Source organism: Helianthus annuus, chromosome 13, assembly GCF_002127325.2.
Source record: "Helianthus annuus cultivar XRQ/B chromosome 13, HanXRQr2.0-SUNRISE, whole genome shotgun sequence".
NCBI lineage: Eukaryota > Viridiplantae > Streptophyta > Magnoliopsida > Asterales > Asteraceae > Helianthus > Helianthus annuus.
Genome location: NC_035445.2, coordinates 44503547 through 44524706, shown reverse-complemented (window position 1 = coordinate 44524706; position 21160 = coordinate 44503547). Strand labels below are relative to the sequence as shown.

At 42.5% G+C, this 21160-nt stretch overlaps 4 protein-coding genes and 1 non-coding gene across 6 annotated transcripts; 1 reads left to right on the top strand and 4 right to left on the bottom strand.

The window, feature by feature from the left end:
- Positions 1-695: 695 nt before the first annotated feature.
- TRNAM-CAU lies at positions 696-767 on the bottom strand. The gene has a single exon. It is a non-coding gene; the product is annotated as a tRNA-Met (tRNA).
- Positions 768-9009: 8242 nt separating this feature from the next.
- LOC118485749 lies at positions 9010-12110 on the bottom strand. The gene is made up of 3 exons (XM_035982182.1): positions 10803-12110; positions 9923-10206; positions 9010-9799 (listed from the first exon to the last, which is right to left on the bottom strand). Exons 1-3 carry the CDS (start codon positions 12108-12110, stop codon positions 9010-9012), a joined length of 2382 nt encoding a protein of 793 aa, XP_035838075.1.
- A 15-nt stretch (positions 12111-12125) lies between these two features.
- Positions 12126-13007, bottom strand: LOC110900764. Its single transcript, XM_022147630.1, has one exon. It carries the CDS (start codon positions 13005-13007, stop codon positions 12126-12128), a length of 882 nt encoding a protein of 293 aa, XP_022003322.1.
- A 939-nt stretch (positions 13008-13946) lies between these two features.
- On the top strand, positions 13947-17151 carry LOC110897756 (probable inactive receptor kinase At4g23740). Of its 2 annotated transcripts, XM_022144484.2 has the most exons (4): positions 13947-14079; positions 14234-14296; positions 15083-16344; positions 16432-17151. In XM_022144484.2, exons 3-4 carry the CDS (start codon positions 15114-15116, stop codon positions 17001-17003), a joined length of 1803 nt encoding a protein of 600 aa, XP_022000176.1. In that variant the 5' UTR covers positions 13947-14079; positions 14234-14296; positions 15083-15113; the 3' UTR covers positions 17004-17151. The 2 variants fall into 2 exon arrangements, with proteins under 2 accessions (XP_022000176.1, XP_022000177.1); XM_022144485.2 differs by lacking the exon at positions 13947-14079 and having other exon boundaries at positions 14105-14296.
- Positions 17152-17315: 164 nt separating this feature from the next.
- On the bottom strand, positions 17316-20395 carry LOC110897755 (myosin heavy chain IB). The gene is made up of 4 exons (XM_022144483.2): positions 20056-20395; positions 17897-18215; positions 17725-17783; positions 17316-17544 (listed from the first exon to the last, which is right to left on the bottom strand). The coding sequence occupies exons 1-4, from the start codon at positions 20297-20299 to the stop codon at positions 17513-17515; spliced, it is 654 nt and encodes a 217-aa protein (XP_022000175.1). The 5' UTR covers positions 20300-20395; the 3' UTR covers positions 17316-17512.
- Positions 20396-21160: the final 765 nt, after the last annotated feature.

Here is a 21160-nt window from a genome sequence, read left to right as displayed (position 1 = left end):
TGCAATGGGGTCTATCAACCCTTATAGATGCGGAAGTGGAATGGAGATGGAGACATTGTCCCAAGCGGTCTTTAGGAGATGCTAGCATGTATTGTGAGGGGGAGGAGAGAGAATGAAGCCTGGTCAAAGCCGGGCAACCAACATGGCCTCACCTGTGAAGATCACGGGCACATGATTGGGGGGGGGGGGCAGTAGTGTTTGGTATGTAGTTTTCGTATATAATTTTTTAGGTCTATACATTTTCGATCCTCCAGTTTTATAACTTTTTCAGGTATATACGTTTTCGACCTCCCGGTCGGAAATCTCAAGCTTCGCCACTGGTGAAGATGGGTTGCAAAGGCTCCAAATAAAAATGCACATAAGTGATTTAAGGTGTCACGGGTCGCCTTGAACATAATTACCATATCAGTCTAGTTTATAATTACTAAAATAAACTAGTTAACAAAGTACATAAACTTTATAAAATGTATAGATTGTATTAGAGGTGATAATTTTAACCAACCTACATGAATGAACTTATTTAAGTTGTAATTTTACCTCTAATCATAAAACATGTAAATACAAAAGAATGCAAGTCCCTTTCAGTATACTTTTTTAATCCAAAATTAAACCCAGTGGGTTGATTTTTTGTGCTCCTTTCCAAAACGACGACGTTGCATGAATTAAAAAAAAGTGAACGGAAGCCACTCTATTATTATCAGAGCCAGGTTTCGATCCTGGGACCTGTGGGTTATGGGCCCACCACGCTTCCGCTGCGCCACTCTGATTTGTTGGTATGATTTGCAAATAATACTTTAATATTCTTTGGAAGGTATGCAACTGAGAAACAAAAAGAAATCTAATGGTTATTGATGGTATAAAACTTGAGAGAAAAATAATTAAAATCATCCATTTTAAGGGAGATTTAACTAAGGGTCAAAAAAGTAGGCGATCGTATGTGTTTAGTTTGTTCAAATAAAACCGGGTCCGCGCTAGAGAGCCCCCTCGCACAATAGATCCTCAATTTAAACCACTGAATGAGAAACCTCTATCATGGAGACTCGAACTTGAGACATGGAGGGGAAGTTCACCCGGGTCCACCATAGGTGGAACTTAAATACCCGTGGCTACCACTAGAGCACTAGTGATGGTTCACTTTTAATTAATATACTAAACATGGATTGTGATTCTTAATAATCAAATCCTAGAGTTGTATCTTGGAAAGCAAATATGAGTTTAATTTTATCTATTGGATTGGGTTAGTACATTTTTGTTAAATTCACATCATTCACTAACCAATTTTTTTAGAACCATATGAGATGTTTAAACCTAGAACTTGATTATTTTGGCCGGCCTCCGATTTCTTCGGGTTTTTTATGAACAGGACCTTATATGGTTAGTCTAGCGGGTTTTGGTAAGGCCCAACGTTTTCTTATGGTGTAGACTAGTTTCTGACATCCCATTGATCTAACTAAATTTTTAGTGTTGATTGAGTTGCATGATTTTAAGTGTTTCCAGGTGAAGGTGGGTGTTTTGACAAGTATATACAATGTTTCGGGTTTAATAATTAAATTTTGCCAACTCGACACACAATTGACACCGTACTCACAAACTACTACTGATTATTTTCCAAGAAACACAGTTAATGATTAACTGATCATTTGATGGTTAGTTTAAGACCAATTTCTCGAGCTAACTATTCCAAGATCAAACACTTTGAATCGAAAATCAAGATTAAAAGATATAGTCTACATTGTTACATTTGAATTGAAAATGAAGATTAAAAGATATAGTTTACTTTGTTACATACAGAGCTTTGTGAAGACTACAAGTCAGACTAAGAAGATTTGTATTTGTATTAGCTAACACATATCACATAAATACGGAAAGATATTGGAACACAAACTTACAATATAAGAGATTTTGCTACATCGCAAATAAGTTGTTGGTTCATATCTTGAACGAGGCTCAGTGACGGATCTAGAAATACTTATAGGGGCAACGTTTCATATAAAAAAGGGTAATGAAATTGAAAAAACATCGAATTTTATCAAAATTTACACTGCCGCCGGAGTGTTAAAGGGTAGCAGAGGCTACCTCTAGTAACATGCTAGGTACACCCTGACTAGGCTCACTTGATAAATAGACAACATAATTGATAGAGCTTTTCAACTTTACAATAGAATTATACACATAGGGATCATTTTAAAGACTAAAAAAGTCTACAAGTTTTAGTATCGTCTAAGAAGGATTGTTTTACTTTGATCGTGGTTTGTCAATCGATCATTTTCTTGTTTCAGTAGTTTGCTTGTGTCCGTCAAACAAACATTAATTTGTTATTTTTTTCAATATAGAGAATTAAACATCAGAAAACCATTTTTTCTATATTATCAGAAAACCATTTTCTCTATATTAACCTCTTATGTGTATGGACTTTAAATTCTTCTTAGTTTTGCTTATTTTTATAATAATAATTTTGGGTAAAACCGAGACAAAACATTTTTAAACGATTAAAAAATTGGTATAGTAATAATTAAAACCTAAACAATAAAATTTGCCTCTTAAACATAACCTTTAAATATTATATGTTTAGCATAGCCCTAGAGTCTATGCTAATTTACGTTAAATATTGTTTGAGCATTCAAATCCCTTTCATCTTTTTTTACTAGGGATGAACATAGTATCGGTATTGTATCGAACCGGTACCGGTATAAAAAATATCGGTACCAAAATTTTCAAAATTGGTTACCGGTATCAAAATATTCGGTACGATACTGAAGAAACACTGAACTAACTATGGGGATTAATCAGTTTGGTTTATGTTTCTATCATAGTGGTTAATCTTCTAATGAATATCTGAGCTCCGACTTGATGTTTAATCCTGCAAAACAGAACACCGTTACTCGTCAAGAGGGGAATGTGGGGGTTTCCCTCTTAACCGGGCTCCGGCGTGAGAATAAGCGACTGCTTTTTGAGGATAATCAAGTGTTAAGAGTGAGAGTAGAGGGAATAGAATGTTTAACCTGTGGTATGAGGTCTCTATTTATAGCCGGAGAGGTGTAAGAGGTTATGGGCTGATGGGCCTTGGGTCGGAAATGGACAACATAACCGATATGCTCTTTGTCTCACTAGTGTCGACCGTTTAGTGGCTTCTAGAAGTTCTTCGGCGCTGGCGCGCCTTGATTGGAGCCACGTGTCATTGTTGTCGGCCCTGCTGTTCTTCTGCCATCAGCAGACAAGTGGAGATCGTGGGACAGATGTCTCCGTCCTCTGGTTGGTGCCACGTAGGCGTCCTTAAGTACTTCTCGTCAGACGATCGTGGCGCACAATTGAACAGAGCCTGCTGGACGCTCATTGACTCTTTTTACTGCCACTTGTACCTTGTGTACCACCGGGGGCAGCCTTGCGCTGCCTCCCTGTGTGGTTCTTGCTGAGTGTCTGACTAACCCGCGCGGGTTAGTATGCTTGTGTGCTCCTTTAGTATGCTAAGTGCTGATATCAGAGCTTCTTGTGGGCGAACCCTCTCGCGACGTAGAGCAGGAAAGTGGTGTAGCTCGCGCAAAGCTCGTGGTAGGAAGTTTAATAAAATAAGGAGTATGGTTCCCCGCGCACCCTTGATGGAGGTTTGCGCGGCTTTTTGGGACCATACCCCTTCAAGTCCCCCCAGTCCAGTGCTGCACCATGCGCGACGCAAGTGGTTGGAGCTCTGGACTTAGAAAAAATAAAAGTTGAAGGAAATGCTCTCTTGCCTTTGGTTGGCGTGGCGCGTGTGGTCTTTGTTGTTTTCAGCTGCGCGGCTACCAAGGTAGGTTCCAGGTGATTCATTGGTTCTCTGCAACAGACGCGAAGTGTTGTTAAGGCGATGTTAACTTGCGCGGCCTTGGTAGCTTTTGCATGAAGCTAATTGTAATTTTATGGTGGGAAGAACTTCGAAATTTGAACTCTGGCAAGTTGGTGAGATAAGTCGTTGATTGCGACGACTGAGTTGACCCCTCGCACGGATGTCATCATGCTGACTGCGACGGTTGCACTTCGTGTCAGGAGAGTGAGGCCCACGCGCGCGTGGTAACCGTCACCCCTGCTTTTACGCGTGACGTGGCAGCCTCTCGTTGGTCAACTTAGCGGCGAAAGCGGCACGTTTACCCATCGCATTAAATGCGATGGGTATATATTTCCGAAGAGATGTGAGAGGTTCTCACTTTTCTTCTACTATTTCCATCTCTTTCGTTTCGTCTCTTTGAATCTTCAAATCTTGTAGCAGATCTTCAAGATTTTTCTTCACATCTTCAAGTTTTTCTAGAAACTTGGATCTTTATTCACGATGACTGAAGAACATCAGGAGGGTGTTTCTGGGGAAGAGGGTCCTGTTCCCGTTCTTCGGTGGGATCTTGGACTATTTGAGCAAATTGTTAGGAGCTTCCGGTTTCCACCGGAGTGGGATGCACGGTACCCGGCTCAAAATCAGACGTCAGCCTACGCACCGCCGGGCTACATCACGTTGTTTGAAGAATTTTTTCTTCAAGGCAACTTTAGGCTGCCGGCGACGAACTTCATGGGGAACATATTGCATCACTACAACTTCCATATTTCCCAGATGAGTCCTCCTGGAATGGTTAGGGTTCGTCATTTTGAGTTTTTATGCCGAGCTCATGGCATCGAGCCATCTGTTGAGAAGTTCCGAGCCTTCTATCAGCTTCAACAGACGATGGGCTTCTTCTCTTTTGCCAAGTGTGGTGCTGCAAAGAAGATCTTGTTAAACCCACCGAAGAGTTTCCATGATTGGAAACCCAAATTTTTCTTTATTCGAGAAGAGGTGCTTCCGATTGCCATGCCTTTCAGGGATTGGAGTGAGCCGGTGCTGAAGGAGGATCTTCCGATCCCAAAACATGAACAGTGGTATCAACAATTAACTCCTACCCCCAATCGGGTATTTGGGGAAAATGTATTGGTAGCGGCGCGCATGAGTGACCAGTGGTCACCAGACAGCCAAGAGGTGCCGGTTTTGAAGATTGGTGATCAAGGTCAGTGATTTTCCTACTTTCCCTTGTTTCATGCTTTATGCTTTATTTTACTTATGTATTTTGACGTGTAGAGGCGCAACTGTATCAAGCAGCTTTTGCTACTTTCGGTGGATCTATGGGTGTGCGCCCGCTGCGCGAGGATGAGGACAGCTGGTATGAGCAGATTTGAGGCAATTTCATGTATCCGGTTGCTGATGCATTTGCCTCGCCGCCTACTGCAACCGAAGGTGTGCAATTCCCTAAACCTCGTCCTTTGCGCTCTGTGACTTCTGCTGGGAAAGAGGTTCTCTATCTTTCCAGCGAGGAGTCTGTAGGGTCTTCAAACGGCGAGCTAAGTCCGTGGTCTAACATCTTTGCAGGTATGCTGCGCGACCTGGGGGTTGACCCAGAAGAGAAGAAGAAAAAACCCTTGAAAAAGATGAAAAAAGCCAACTTGGATACCGAGGTGACCAGTAAAGGGGCTGGTAGTGGTCGCGCAACCGCTGGTGCTGCTGGTAAAGGTACTCTTCGCCTTCGATAGAGTGACTTAAAGGATTATGTGGTAATTAGTGATTCACTTAAAGGCTTGTCGCGCGCAGCTGAGACGAAGACTGGGGCGGGTGGTTCAAGGAGCTCTGGAAGCGCGGGTTCTCGTAACCCTGATGCTGGTGCGACTCCTTCCACTGCCGCGCATGAAGAAGAGGAGGCTGAAGAAGAAGAGGAGGCTGCTGAACAGTTGATCAGCAGAAAAAGAGTTAGAAGCGAAACCACCACTGATGTGGCTTCCGCATCGAGGGTTGGTGCGATTCCCTTGGTTGGGAAATCGAGCAACCTGCGCTCTCTCTATAGATTTTCTCCTGGTAAGCTCTTGACTTCTCTCCCTTTTGTTATTTCCCTTGTTTAATTACTTGGTTTCTGCAGAGATCAAGAAGAAGACCCTTGAGAAGGGGGTTACATTTACTGAGCCAGAGCCGAAGAGGCTGAAGATTACCATTAAATCTTTCCAGACTGCTGGGGTTGAGTCTGCTAAGGAGAAAAGTGTTGCTGAGAAGGATGTGGCGAAGGCTGCTGAGGCGCAGAGAAAAGCTGAGGAGCGTCGGAAGAAGATTGAGGAAGAGAAAAAGAGGAAAGCTGAGGAAGATAGGAGGTCCGAAGAGGCGAAGAGGAAAGAAGTTGAGGAAGAGAAGAGGGCTGAAGAGGCGAAAAGGAAAAAAGCCTCTGATGTGGAGAAGGAGAGAGAGCAGAAAAAGGCTATGGAAAAGCCTGTCAATGTTCTGGATTTTGAGATCATCAAGGGTCCTGAGAGGAGGAAAGAGCCTGAGGTTCTTGATCACACAAAGATAGTTTCTACCAAGGGGTCTGGTCGGTATGTTTCCAGTGGCGCAAGCTCTGGTGGGGCTGGGGGCTATAACCCACAAGTCATTGGGGCGAAGGATACCCTTGGTGATATCTATTACAAAAGCTATACCGAGGAAGAACGTGGTAGCGCTCCTCACCTAGCTCCCTGGGGTTTGAAGCAAAGGGACACTTTTCAAGAATTTGGGCCCTGCTGTGATTGGTTCTTAAACTCTTTTACTCCTGGTGAGGTTAATCGGCAGAGGGCGAAGACCCATGAGAGCTTGTATCGAACGTATGTGATCGGGGAGGCCAATACTCGCGCCGCTAATCATCAAATAGTTCACGAGTGGCGAACGATGGTTAGGGAGCGAGCGGACTGGGAGAGTTATCGCGAGTGGATGTTGAAGCGTATCAGTGATTTTGAGAAGTCCAAAACCGCCTTTGATGAAGAGAAGGCCAAGTTTGATGCGGATAAGAAAACGGAGGAATGGGGGCGTGAGGGCTTGAAAAATAAACTCCAAGCTGCCGAACAGCAACTGGCCAAGGAGAAGGCCGAGTTTAAGCGCATCTGTGAGAAAGATAATGAGCGCGCGTTCGCGGCTCGCAACAAGATTGTTGAGCTTGAAGCCAAGATTGTTGATCTCACTGCGAAGGTTGAGGATGCGCAGGCTGCACAGGCTGCCAAGCAGCAGATTGAGGTTTGTAAAACTTATTTCCTTTCTTTCTATGCTGTTTGCAAAATAGCCTAAGTCTTTTGTCGCCTTTCAGGTAGAGTTGGCTGACGTGAAGTTGCAATTGTCCAGCAAAGATAAGGATCTACAGGCCAAGGATGTCGAGATCGCTGAGCTGAGACGCCGCCTGAATGACCAGATTGATAGATGCGAGTCCTTGGAAATCGACCTCGAAGCGGAGAAGGTTAAGGCTGCCACTGCTGAAGAGGCGCGCGCTGTCAGTACCGTCGCCCTTAATGTAGCGCAGACTAACTACTCTGAGGCGAAAGGCATCGTTGATACACTTGTCTTTGAGGCCGAGTGGGTGCACAGTCGCGGAGTAGTGCTGGTAGGTTTTGCACTTATATATTTTTGTATGCTTAATTTGCTAGGAGTTGTCTTTAATATTCGGTTTTCGTTATAGGTTGCCAACTCTATCCTCAACGCTGGGGAGCTAGATCGCGCCGTTGCTGCTCTGACAGATGCTGCGCGCGCAGTGGGTCATCGAGGAGGGTATCTTGAATGTGCCCAACACGTCGAGGAGATGTTTGGACAAGAGTTTGACGTGAGCCATTGTTCGGTGACCGACCAGGCTAATGCTGAGTTGACGCGTGCTGAGAGTGCTTATGATAACCTTACATTGCCTGTAATGGACTTAGTTGTGGAGGCTCTAAAGAAAGACGACTGGTGTCAGCGCCTCAAGGCCATTCTCGATCCACCAGTCACTGTTGAACTATCAGATGAGGAGGAGCCAGCTGGTGATGACGGTGGTGATGACGGCGGAAACGGTGATGATGGCGATGATGATGGTGATCAACATGATGAACTTGAATAGGCTTTGTCGAAAGGCTTTGTGCCTTGTAATTTTTTGTTTGTTTTGAATGTACACTGTTGCGCGGTCGCGCTTTTTTAAATTGAATGAAAGTTGCTTGTTCTTTCCCGTTACAATTATTGCACTGTTGTTAAAAACTTAGGTTAAATTAGCTCGAATAAATGGAAGTCTCTTCGAGTGAGTAGAACTGCCCGGTCTCGCGCTTTGTTCGCGGAGGACCTTGGAGGCGTTCTTGTTTGAGAGCTTGTAAGTTGTTGGAGTGTTTTCGTGCTAATCAGAAGTTTAACATGCATTTGTAACGAAAGAAGTAATAGAAAACATGTCGTATGCTTTCATTGACTTGGAAACGGGCGCTTAGGCCAACATACATTAATTGTAAAGGGTGTATAGCCAACATAGGAAAGTATAAAGGCGCGTGGCCTATAGTAGCGGTTAAAGGCTCAAGGCCGAGGTAAATTACATATAGCATTTGCGCAGTTGTTGCGCATTCCACGTTCGCGGTAAGATGTGGCCATCTAGGGTGCGTAACTTGTAAGCCCCTTTGCCTAGCACTTCGTGGATTAAGTATGGGCCTTCCCATTTGGGTGCTAGTTTTCCTGGACGTTCCGCATTTGACGCTTCATTGTCTCGGAAGACGTATTCTCCTGGAGTGAAGGTACAGATGCGGACTCTTGTATTGTAGTATCTTTCCAGTTGTGTTTTGTACTTGGCTTCTTCGCGCGATTTCGCGCCTTTCTTCTAACAAATCCAAGTCAAGACGTCTCTCTGCCTCATTGTCGATTGCGTTGACTGCCGTCAGGCGCGGGGAGGGTAGGCCAACTTCAGCCGGGATAACCGCCTCTGAGCCATAGACTAGGCTAAAAGGGGTTTCGCCGGTACTAGTCTTTGGCATGGTTCGGTGAGCCCACAAGATGCTCGGGAGCTCATCTACCCAGCCTCTTCGCCTTGTGCCCAGTCGGGCCTTTATCCCCTCGACAATACATTTGTTCACGCTTTCTACCTGTCCGTTGCCTTGAGGATGCGCAACGGATGTGAAAGTGTGTTTGATTTTCATCTCTTTCATCCAATCCTGGAGGTCTTCTGACGCAAAGTTAGTGCCATTATCGGTTACAATCTTGAGCGGGAGGCCAAATCTGCAGATGATGTGTTCTCAAATGAACTTGCGCACCATCATAGCTGTAGTTGACGCGAGAGCTTTGGCCTCCACCCATTTCATGAAGTAATCGACGACCACTATTATAAATTTGACGGCGACAGGGGCCTCTGGGAAGGGTCCCACCATGTCGATTCCCCACTGCTGGAAAGGCCATGCGGTGGATACAGGGATAAGGTCGTTCTTGGGGCGCAGGGTTTTTGGAGAATGTCGCTGACAGGAGTCACACTTGCGGATCTCCTTCAGGGCATCGACATGCATCCCTGTCCAGTAATATCCGGCGTTCATGATCTTCGTGACAACCATGCGTGGTCCTGAATGGATGCCGCAGATCCCTTCATGGATCTCCCTGATCAAGTAGTTCGCATCTTGGGGGTCCACATAGCGCAGTAGTGGCCCCAAGAAGGACTTTCGGTACAGAATACCGCCATTCATTTCGTAATGCAGGGATTTGTTCTGAATCTTCCTCGCCTCTGCTCTGTTTTCAAGGAGTATCCCCTCTTGCAAATATTGGATTATAGGGGTCATCCAGGATGGTTGCCCCATCTCAATGACGTTTACTTGTCGCAGCAAGACTGATGGATTCTTGAGTACTTCTATTCTTACGTCTTTGGCAAGGTGTTGAAAAGAAGTTGAAGCAAGCTTGCTCAAGGCATCGGCCAGTTTGTTTTCAGAGCGATTGATGTGGATTACCTTGTGAGACTGAAACTGCTGAAGCAATTCTTTCGCTTGCTCAAGATATAGGGCCATAACCTCGCCCTTTGCATCGTATATACCGTTAACTTGGCTAGCAATCAGGAGTGAATCAACGTGTGCTTTTAAATTTTTAGCTCCCATTTTGATGGCGAGGCGTAAACCTGCCAGAAATGCTTCGTACTCTGCCTCGTTGTTGGTGTTTTTAAAATCCAACTTGATGGCGTAAGTAAATTCATGATTCTCAGGGCTCACAAGGCGCAGTCCTGCTCCCGCGCCGTCCTCATTTGATGCCCCATCAGTATAAAGCATCCAAGTCTCATTTGTCACGTCTTTTTCAGGGGTCTCTATCAGCTCACACCCTTTGATTTTATCAACTGGGACTTCTGTGATGAAGTCAGCTAGGATTTGGCCCTTGATGGCTGGTCGCGGCCTGTACAAAATGTTGTGGCCTCCCAGCTCTATGGCCCATTTTGCTAACCGCCCTGACGTTTCTGGTTTCTGCAATATCGTGGCGATATGGAAATTGGTAAGCAGGGTTATTACATGCCCTGTAAAATATCTGCGCAGCCGTCGGGAGGCGTGTAGTAGCGCGAGAACCAATTTTTCATCGTGGAATATCTTGTTTCCGGGTCAGTGAGTACCCTGATGACGTAATAAATTGGAGTTTGGACTCCGTTTCTCTCTACCAGCAATACCGACCCTACTGCCTTATCTGAAGAAGACAAGTACAGTATGAGTGGTTCTTTTTCGAACGGTGCAGTCAGGGTAGGGAGCTCGATCAAACATTCCTTCATTTGCTGAAAAGTTGTCTCTGCCTCGGGGGTCCATTTGAACTCTTGTTTCTTTACACAGTTGCGCAACGTACTGATAAAGGGGTACGGCTTCGCGGCGTAATTGGAAAGAAAACGGTTAAGCGCGGCTAGGCGGCCGGCCAACCGTTGCATCTCTTTGATTGTTCGCGGTGATGGCATTCGCTCTATGGCCTGGACTTTCTCTGGGTTCACTTTAAAACCGCCGTTTGTGACTATGAAGCCTAAAAACTTCCCTTCTTCCATGCCAAAAGAACACTTGGCTGGATTTAGCTTCATATTCACACTGCGCAATGAATTGAACGTCTTTTCGATGTCCTTCAACATTTGGTCCTCTTCGTGACTTTTAACCACCAGATCATCAATGTAAACTTCAATGTGCTTTCCGATGTCCCCCGCGAAGGTCTTGTCCATCAAGCGTTGGTATGTTGCGCCATCATTATTCAGACCGAATGGCATCTTTGTGTAACAAAAGATTCCAAGATCGGTTCTAAAAGCTGTCTTGTCCTCATCTTCGAGTTTCATCTGGACTTGATGATAACCCTTGTAGCAATCCAAGAAACACTTCCATCTATATGGCGCAAGAGAGTCTATCTTTTTATCGATCTCGGGCAAAGAATAGCAATCTTTTGGGCATGCCTTGTGGAGATCGGTATAATCTACGCATATTCGCCATCCACCATTCGACTTTTCCACCATTACTGGGTTCGCGACCCAACTCTGATAACGCACTTCTCGCAAAATCCCAGCTTTGAGCAGCTCACATACTTGTTCATTCATTGCTTTCGTTTTGTCTGCTCCTAAGCTGCGCCTTCTTTGGACCTTTGGTTCAACAGAAGGGTAAGTGTTTAAGCAATGTTCGGTTATGTTGCGCGGGACGCCGGTCATGTCTGCCGGGGTCCAGACAAAGATATCCATATTTCTGCACAGTAACTGTTTCAAACGCGTTCGGATGTCTGACGAAATGGTGTGGCCAATTGTCACTGTTTGCTCTGGGTATTTGCGGTTTAAAACCCATTTTTCAGGTTCGGTTGCTGAGACCTTCGCCGCTTTTGCTGGGCGCAATTCTTCAGTTGACATTACTTCTTTCTTGGCGCAGATGATTGCCACTCCCGTCTTGGTTGGGAACCCTATCGCTGAATGGGGGGTTGAAGTAACCATGTTCAGCTCGCCTTGGGTTTCCCTTCCAATTAACACATCATGCCTCGACTTGACGGGCATCACCATGAAATTCACGCTTGTTGTTCTTGAATGCTTCCCGTCAGACAGCGTGACGGGGAAGCTGATTTGACCAAGTGGAAAAACCATCTCGTTGCAAAATCCGGACAAAGGATAATCAACTGGCTCGAGTCTCGCTTTGTCTTCTTCATCAAATTGGTTAAAACACTGTTGATAAATGATGTCGTCTGTACTCCTTGGATCAATGAATATGTACTCCGTTTCGTAATGGCCGATGATACCAGTAATGACGACGGGTCGTGTGGCGCGAGGACCGTCGCGCACTACCGGGAAAATGACCTGTTGCTCTTGCCATGAAGGCTCATAGGGGTGCTTGCCTTTCTCTTTTGCGCTGTATCTCGGTCCGTTGACCATGTGGGTCTCTAAGCGTCAGACTTTCTTGTGATTTCCTTCGTCGTGGCGTTGGAGCTGACGAGTTTCTTTGCGCACGTTCTTCACCAAGTGGCTTAGCTTACCGCTCTTTAGCGCTTTCTCGATCTCTTGGCGCAAACTATAGCAATCATCGGTCAAGTGCCCTGAGTCTTTATGAAAATCACAGTACAAGTTGGGGTCTTGCCCCTTCTTGTTTGTCATAGGTCTGGAAGCCTTGAAATCATGGTTCTCCGTCATCAATACATCTTTTGGCGTTTTTATGAGCGGAGTCCAGTGCTTGTCACGATTATCATCTTTAACTGCTTTCCTGTAACCGATCCGGTCTATTGTTTCACGCGCGTCCTCCCTATAGCACGGCCTTTCATCATGGCCCCTTGGTCTCCCAGACTTCCAATCATTACCCTTGTATCTGTTGCGCCTGTTGTTGTCGCGCGTGTTCCCTCTGGAGAATCGATCTTCAGAGTGATAACTTTTGTTCCCAGCGAGTGATTCTTCGGTTTGCGCAACAATTTTTGCAGCTTCCATGAGTTTATCCCATTCTTTTGGCATTCCGTCTTTGCCTGTGATAGTTCTGATGAGACTATCACAGTGAATGGCTTTCTTGAAATGACAACGCATGAGTTGTTCGCTTACGCCGCCTATCTCCAAACATTCCTTGTTAAAACGGGTGATGAAATCTTCCAGACCTTCACCATCCCTTCGCCAGATATCTTCTACTTCAGCAGTGTCGCGCTGGTAGCGTCGTTGTTGGCTGAAGTAGCTCAAAAACTGTGTCTTGAAATCTACCCATGATTTGATCTTCCCTGGTGGAAGGCTGTCGAACCAAGCGCGAGCAGCCCCGGTGAGGGTTTGAATAAACAAGTGACACCACATAGGCATGTTCCAACCACCCAAGCAACCTACGCTGGTGAAAGTTCTGACGTGATCATCCGGATCAGTCAATCCGTTGAACTTCCCGACAGTCGGACGTAACTTTTCTCTTGAAAGCGGCGCTAGTGCGATTTTCGGGATGAATTTTGAATGCTCCGCAGCTTCCGCTGGCCTGTAGGCCAGGCGGAAATCCCTTTCAGCTTCTTCTGTATACCCGACATGCTGTCGCGGTTTGAAGGTAAATTCGGTATTTTACCGGTACCGTACCGAACCGGTACCGAAAGTATCGACACCGAAAATGCCAAAAAATGAGTACCGGTACCGGTACCGAAAAAATCCGGTACGGGAAATTCGGTACCGGTACCCAGTACCAAATGCTCATCTCTATTTTTTATCATATAATTTCACTAGAACAACTACATTTGTCTCTCCTTTCAGTTAAATAATACATTTTTTATACTTTTGTTATTTCCTTTTCTCTCCTCCATCATAACCACTTTCAAAATATATTAAAAAATTATAGAGGGTGAACAATGTCCCCTCAAATTTAGAGATGAACACTAACATTTTCTCTTTCCTCTACTCACAACCACTTTCAACCACCTAAAATCAATTATCACAATATAAAAAGTTCCCTCATAGATTCGGATGACAGAGAATGCTTTTGTAGTTCCTATATAAAAAAAAACTAAGCCGGTCATCTTTCAACATCAAGCATGTGATAACTATATTAGTGCATAATTATATTCTAAGTTAGTGCATAATTATATTACAAGATTTCACTTAAAAACAACAAAAAAACAAATTCACATAAATCAACATTCTTAATTCCAAAAGTAAAATACCATTTTAGTCAAGCAAATAAATCAACATTCCATATTTTAGTGAGACACCTAAAAGTAAAATACTATTTTAGTCAAATAAAAACAAACAAATAAACAAATAAATAAATAAATAAACTAGTGTGGAGTCAGTTACTTTATAGATGCATTTAGTTTTACAAAACCACTTTGAAGTGAACTTTGATTAAAGAGTGTTGAATTCTTCGTCTACACTCCATCTCCATGTGCTCACACTCCAGGTATCCCGCCATCTCTGCAAAACTCTCATAACAAACACTCACACACACTCACTCTCTCTCTCTCTCTCTCACACACACACACACACACTGTTACAGTCGTTACGATTTCAGTAGAGTTTTTTTGCCGTTACATTGTTCGTTTATCGTTCTACAGCGATCGATGAGCTTTTGATGGAGGTTTTACGGAGCTAACGAGTTCAAATCTGTTCGTTAATCGGTGAGATCATTACTTGTTGTTTTCGTTTGATTATTTGTGCTTGTTACGGTATCACGAAGCGGTTTTTGAGTGTAGAGACCTTCAATTGCGTTTCTATACACACGAAGATGCACAGATTTCGTTTTCGTTTCGTACAGGAGCATGAAAACGTTCAATGTGTTTCGATTAGGATTCATTAGGTTTAAGTTCATGAAAGTGAGATATAATTAGTTTTGTGTATATATTAAATCAGGAAGACGGTTTATGAGTGTTGAGACCTGTAATTGCGTTTCTAATTTTCTATACACACAAAGATGCACCGATTTGCGTTTCGTTTGCCACAGGAACACGAAAACGTTCAATGTGTGTTGATTTTACGGTTAAAAGTAGGTTTGATTAGGTTTAAATTCATGAAAGTGAAAATTTGTTAGGTTTGTGCTCATGGAATCAGGAAGACTTTTTATTGAGTGCTGAGACCTTCAATTGCATTTATAAACACAAAAACGCGCAGATTTTGTTTTCGTTTCGTACTTGAGCATGAAAACGTTCAATATGTTCTGAGTTTACGATTATAGCTAGGTTTGATTAGGTTTATGTTGATGAAAATGAAATTTAATTAGGTTTATGTACATTGATCTTCAATTGCATTTTGAAAAAGTGCGGATAAAAAGTTTGGATAAATCTAATTAAAACTCAGTTAAGTTAGGTTTATGTTTATGTTTAACGGAAATGCATTTTAACTTCAGTTTGGTTAGTGATGAAGTGTGGTGTTATGCATACTTATTCGATTTGCTAAATTTCATGTAGATGTGGAAGGTTTTGTAGATTTTGGGAGGAAATGGAGATGATGAACATGAAGAATAGGTCCATTTTCATTATAGCGGTCTTGTTTGGGTCTGTTTTCTCTCTGGTTACCACTGAACCTACAGAAGATAAGAAAGTTTTGCTTGATTTCATTGACAAAATTCCGCATTCTCGTGTGATTAACTGGCATATGAACACTTCAGCTTGTAGTAACTGGACAGGGGTAACATGTAATCACAATCGTACATCGGTCATTGCTCTCCGTTTGCCTGCCATTAGCCTTGATGGCTCTATACCCCCAAACACTCTTGGTCGATTATCAAATCTTCAGATATTAAGCTTGAGATCCAACGGTTTATCAGGTCCTTTTCCTTTTGATTTCTTGAATCTAAGAAACTTAACAGCTTTACATCTCCAATGCAATGGTTTCTCTGGTCCATTACCTTCGAATTTATCTGTTTGGAACAATCTTTCGTTTCTTAATCTGTCCAACAACGCTTTTAACGGAAGCATTTCTCCTTCCATCTTAAACTTGACTCACCTCACCGCTCTGAGTCTTGCAAACAACTCACTTTCTGGTGAAATCCCCGATTTTAGTACTGCGAGTTTACAAGTTCTTGATCTGTCTAATAACAATCTCACGGGAACCGTGCCTCGATCTCTAGTGAGATTTCCTAGCTCTGCATTTTTGGGAAATGATCTTGTTCCCGAAAATTTATCGCTTCCATCTGTTTCTCCTATTCAAGGAGCATCGAAACAACCAAAACTCAGTAAATTGGGACTTGGTATCGTAATCGGTGGTTGCGTGTTACTATTGGGATTAATCGCATTGCTAACGGTTATTTGGCACTTGAAGAAAGAAAGCAGGAATGAGGATTTGCAGACGGATAAGAAGGATAAGAAAGTCAAGGGCAGTCAAAGTGGGAATGCGAACGCGAACACAAACGGAAGTCTTGTTTTCTTTGAGGGAAGTAGCCTTGCATTTGATTTGGAGGATTTGTTTCGGGCTTCCGCAGAGGTGCTAGATAAGGGTACTTTTGGTACGACTTATAAAGCGGCATTGGAGGATTCACACGCTGTTGTGGTGAAAAGGTTACAGGGTGTAGTAAATGTAGCAAGACGCGAGTTTGAGCAACAAATGGAGATTGTTGGAAGGACCATACATGAGAATGTGGTTCCGTTAAGGGCGTATTACTACTCGAAAGATGAAAAGTTGTTGGTGTATGACTACTTCAGTCAAGGAAGTGTTTCTTCCATGTTGCACGGTATGTTGTTTCGTACTTTCGTGGGACCTCTAATTCAATACATTATTTAAGTTTCTTGAGATGAGGGATTGTTATGTTATTTTGCAGCAAATAGAGGAGCGAATAGGACACCGTTAGATTGGGATAGCCGATTAAGGATCGCCGTAGGATCAGCAAGAGGGATAGCTCATATCCACACACAAGCTAACGGAAAGTTTGTCCATGGAAACATCAAAGCATCCAACACTTTCGTGAACCAGCAACGGTATGGTTGTGTAAGTGATCTAGGCCTGGCGGCAGTGATGGTGTCACCGCTGACGAAGAGTGGTGGATACAACGCACCAGAGATAACTGACACTAAGAAGGTCTACCAAGCATCAGATGTCTACTCATTTGGGGTTCTACTTCTTGAGCTTCTAACCGGGAAGTCACCAACTCATGCTACATGCGCCAACGAGGTCGTTCACTTGGTTAGATGGGTTAGCTCGGTGGTTCAAGAGGAATGGACTGCAGAGGTTTTTGATATGGAGCTTTTGAGGTACCCGAATATAGAAGAGGAGATGGTGGAGATGTTGCAGATAGCGATGCAATGTGTGGCTAAGTCGCCGGAGCAGAGGCCTAAAATGGCAGAGGTAGCCAAATTGGTCGAGAACATTCGGACAGGTGATCGCCGGCTCTAATATTAGAAAGAATCACTTACTGTTACACTAAAATTTTCAGTTAATAAGAAATCTAGGGCTGTTTCCCTAGTGTTCTTGAGTGGTATGATGTTTGACTTTCACTACTATTTGACCTGTTGACTGTTGACCTGTGTTCCCCATATTTTTTATTTGACACGGTTATCCTGTGTTCTTAAAGAACGACCGAAGAAAAACTAACGGTCCACCAAACCCGAACATATACGAACCGATAAAGATACCATTCAACCGATTCTGTTTTAACTTTTAACCCATCACCCAAACCAATTCGTAAGTGGTTGTAATAAATTCATCTAAAAAACAATTATCCCAGCTTATTGCATTCATAAGATTCAAGTCTAATTGCAATTGCAAGAGATAATAAAGTATGTGAGACTTTGATTTAATATCAAAATTAACTGATAATAAATGTATGCAACTACAATAAAATTTAAACAAAGAGGCAAAAAGCAAAATCACAACAATGTGCATCACAGAGCCTTGGGCAGTCTTTACTTGTTTACAATTCTTGTTTTGGTTCCACCTGAAATATCAGAAAAGAATATAAGCTTATAGTGCTCAATATATTGTAATTCATGAATACATGACTAAAAATAAACATATGAAACACGTAGAAAATCACCAAAATTATATTTTTAAAACACGCAACCTTCTAAACAACTCTATTTATAAAACTTGTTTCAAAATACATAGGTTTGTTTACCTTCAACCTCCTCAAAGTGAATTTCTTTAACAAGATCAGAAGCAGCATGGTACTCAAAACTGCAAAAGTATACAAATATAAAACAAGAGTTAAATATCCAAATATTGTGAATACCCGAAATAAATTTTTTAAAAAAGATAATAAAGTACAACTATTAACATATTTGCATTACCTGTTAGATAGGTTAACTTCCAACTCATAGTTTGAGGTACTCTTCATAGATTCCACCAAAACGGTTACAATCTCAGTCTTCCTAGTACTAGCCAACAGAAGATCATATTCGGTTGGGACAATAACCGCTACAAAATTATCACTTAACTGACTCAAACAAAGCCTCTCTACTGCAGCAAGAGTGATCCGCCTTTTAAGCACATATGTCTCCGGATCGATAATATAGATGGCACGATCAGTAATTAGTAGAATTTGCCTTTTCATCTTTCCTGATCCTGTAAACTTCAAAACTTTGTCCGCAAAGAGGACTCCCCTGTCACCTGCAAAGGCAAATAGGACATGACATTTATCAGGATTAGTGTTTGGTTGATGTGATTAGGACAACTAAGAGGACCCGGGGCGGTCATCTTTAACGCGTGATGGGCAAAACTATAACGCGTGGAAGTTCATTTTTTCCACCCCGCCTCATTTACATAACGCGTTATACATTAACGCAAACCATTTTCCGTTATTTCCTTCACGCGTTATCATTTTGGTTTGTGAGGGTATTTGTTGGTTGGGGGGAAATTGTTGGGTGTGGTGGTGAGTGATGACCACCCCTACTAAAAATGCTTGTGAGTGATGGAAAAATGGTCAATGACATGGCGAAACTTGATTGGTGCTTGTGAGTGATAAATTCTATCACTAGTGAACCACCCCTAGTCCCCTAATGTTAACTTGTTTACAACTGTGATGATTCACTTGCTTTCATCAAACCATAACAACTTATATCCTTCCGATCGTTTCACTTCTCCATTCGAGCTCAATCCAAAGATTGCATAGCCATAAACAATCAGAAGCTTACTTTAACCAAAATCCTCCTTATAACAAACTAAAATAATACCCTATGTAGTTAATATCGCCGACTTGGTTTTAAAAAGCGAGGCTCAACAAGGCGATCACCATGGGGCTTTTTCGCTAAGCGCCTAGAGTAATTACAAGAAGCGCCAAAAAGGCGCGCTTTTTTGGGATTTTTCTGGGCTTTTTAGGCCAGAGGCGCGCGCCTCTCGTACCCGAGGCGTTTTTATGCATCTAACTGTTGTACCTTGGGTTTACTGGCTTGTACATGCAGCTAAAATCATACAAAAACCTTACTTATAGCTATATTTTGGGTAGTGAAAGCTAAAAACCTATGTGATATATAAAAAATATATATAATTAGCTTGCGCCTCGGGTACAAAAAGTCCGCCGCTTTTGCGCTTCGCTCTTCGGTTTTAAACCTCGTCGCTTTTGTGCGCCTCTCGCTTTTTAAAACCAAGATCGCCGATATATCACTGATATATTGGTTATCGGCTATGCAGTTAATATCGGTGATATATCGGTCCCTTAGTAAAATATCGGTGTCAAATATCGGTCAAAATATCGGTACCGATATTATCGGCGATATTGACCGATATAACCGATATATCACCGATATTTGACCGATATAACCGATATATCACCAATATTTGACTGATATAACCGATATATCACTGATATATCACTGAATTGTTGGTGTTAAATTGCTATATATATAAATTCCGCATTATATTAAAATTACCGATATCTCACCGAGATAACCTATATTTCAAATATCGGTCCTTGATCGATATCCGATATTTTACCGCATTAACTGCATAGGTTATCGGTCCCTTAGTGATATATCAGTGCAAAACATCGGTCAGAATATCAGTACCGATATATCAGCTATTTTCTCAATATACCTTTCTTCTTAGTTTTACCATTTGTCTTTCTTCTTATTGCTGCTATTAGTGTTTTAAGTCTTAATTGTTATTTGTTAGTGTTAACGTTAGTGTTTTAAAAGTCTTAATAAGTTCCTACTTGCTACAATTGTTAGTGTTTTGCAAGTTGCAAAAGGTTAATTTGTTAACGGTAGGAGAGCATACTGAATTGTTAGTGTTAAATTGTTATATATATAAATTCGGCATGATATTAATATTCCCTATATCCCACCGGTATCCCGCAGCGATAATCCGATTTTTTACCGCATTAACTACTTAGATAATATCACACATTCTATTATCACTAAACAAATTTAAGAGCCCTAATTCACATACATCTAAAATCTCATACTAACATACAAAAAATAAAAAAAAAACAAAAGAAATCAAATGGATTTACCTTGTCTATCGAGAAGTTTCATGAGGTAGGGTTTGGATCGAACATCAACATAATCACCTTTGAAAACTCTCGCCATAGATGCTTTCCGACGAACCTTACCGCCTGCAAACGGATCCTGATCTTCTGTCACCATTCCATCGGACGGTCTAGATTCATCGCCACCCAGATCTTCTTTCTCCGTGTCGTAATCTGCTGTTTCGGTTTCAACCCCTTCGATCTCAACTTTGCGCCTAAAACCAGACATGGCGATGATGGAGATCAATAAAAATCAGCTGCTTATTATTGTCTTTGTAGTTGGATGAGCAAATGGTACTGGTATGGAACTGATCTGGTACCCACTTTTGTCGTTTTTTATATCAGTATTTATCGGTTTTTACTCTCAAATACTGGTATAGTATCGGGTATATTCGGTACCGGTATCTATTTTTGAGGATTTTCATTACCGGTATTTTCGATACCAATATCGGTTGGTACAGAGTTCATCCCTACTATAACCTGTAGAAGTTAGGGCCGGTATGGGTTATTCTGTTTAGAAACACTTTTATAGCAATTGAATGAGATAACTAAAAAGGTTATAAAAGTCGTGAAATGTCCAAAAATATAATTAGCACATGTTTTGAAATTTATACCGGAATGTCGATGAAAAAGGGTCGATGAAATTTTTTTAAGTGTTGTATGCCTCTTACTTTGTATGGACTTCCGCAACAAAACAACAACTCCGATTAACTCTCTATTCATATAACTCGCCGCTAATCACCAGTGAATACAGTTAGTCGCCGGACAAACTCAGTTTTTCAAACACTTGTTGGTCAACTATTTGTAAAATCAGATCTCCGATCAATTTCGCAAGTTAAAACCTTAAGTCGCAAAAACAAACATGAAACGACTATCTCCAGCTAGATCTAAACCTGCAACTCTGAAAATTTAGCCGGTAAATTTGAGGTATTGGTTGTAGTGGGGAGAAGGTGGTGGAGGTGGGTGGTGATGGGGGTGGTGGAGTTGAGGTGAAGGTGGTTGATGGCGGCTGATGGTGGTGGTGGTGGAGGTGAGATAGAGGTGGAGGTGAGGTGGTGATGAGAGTGCCACATAAGCAACCGCCTAATCA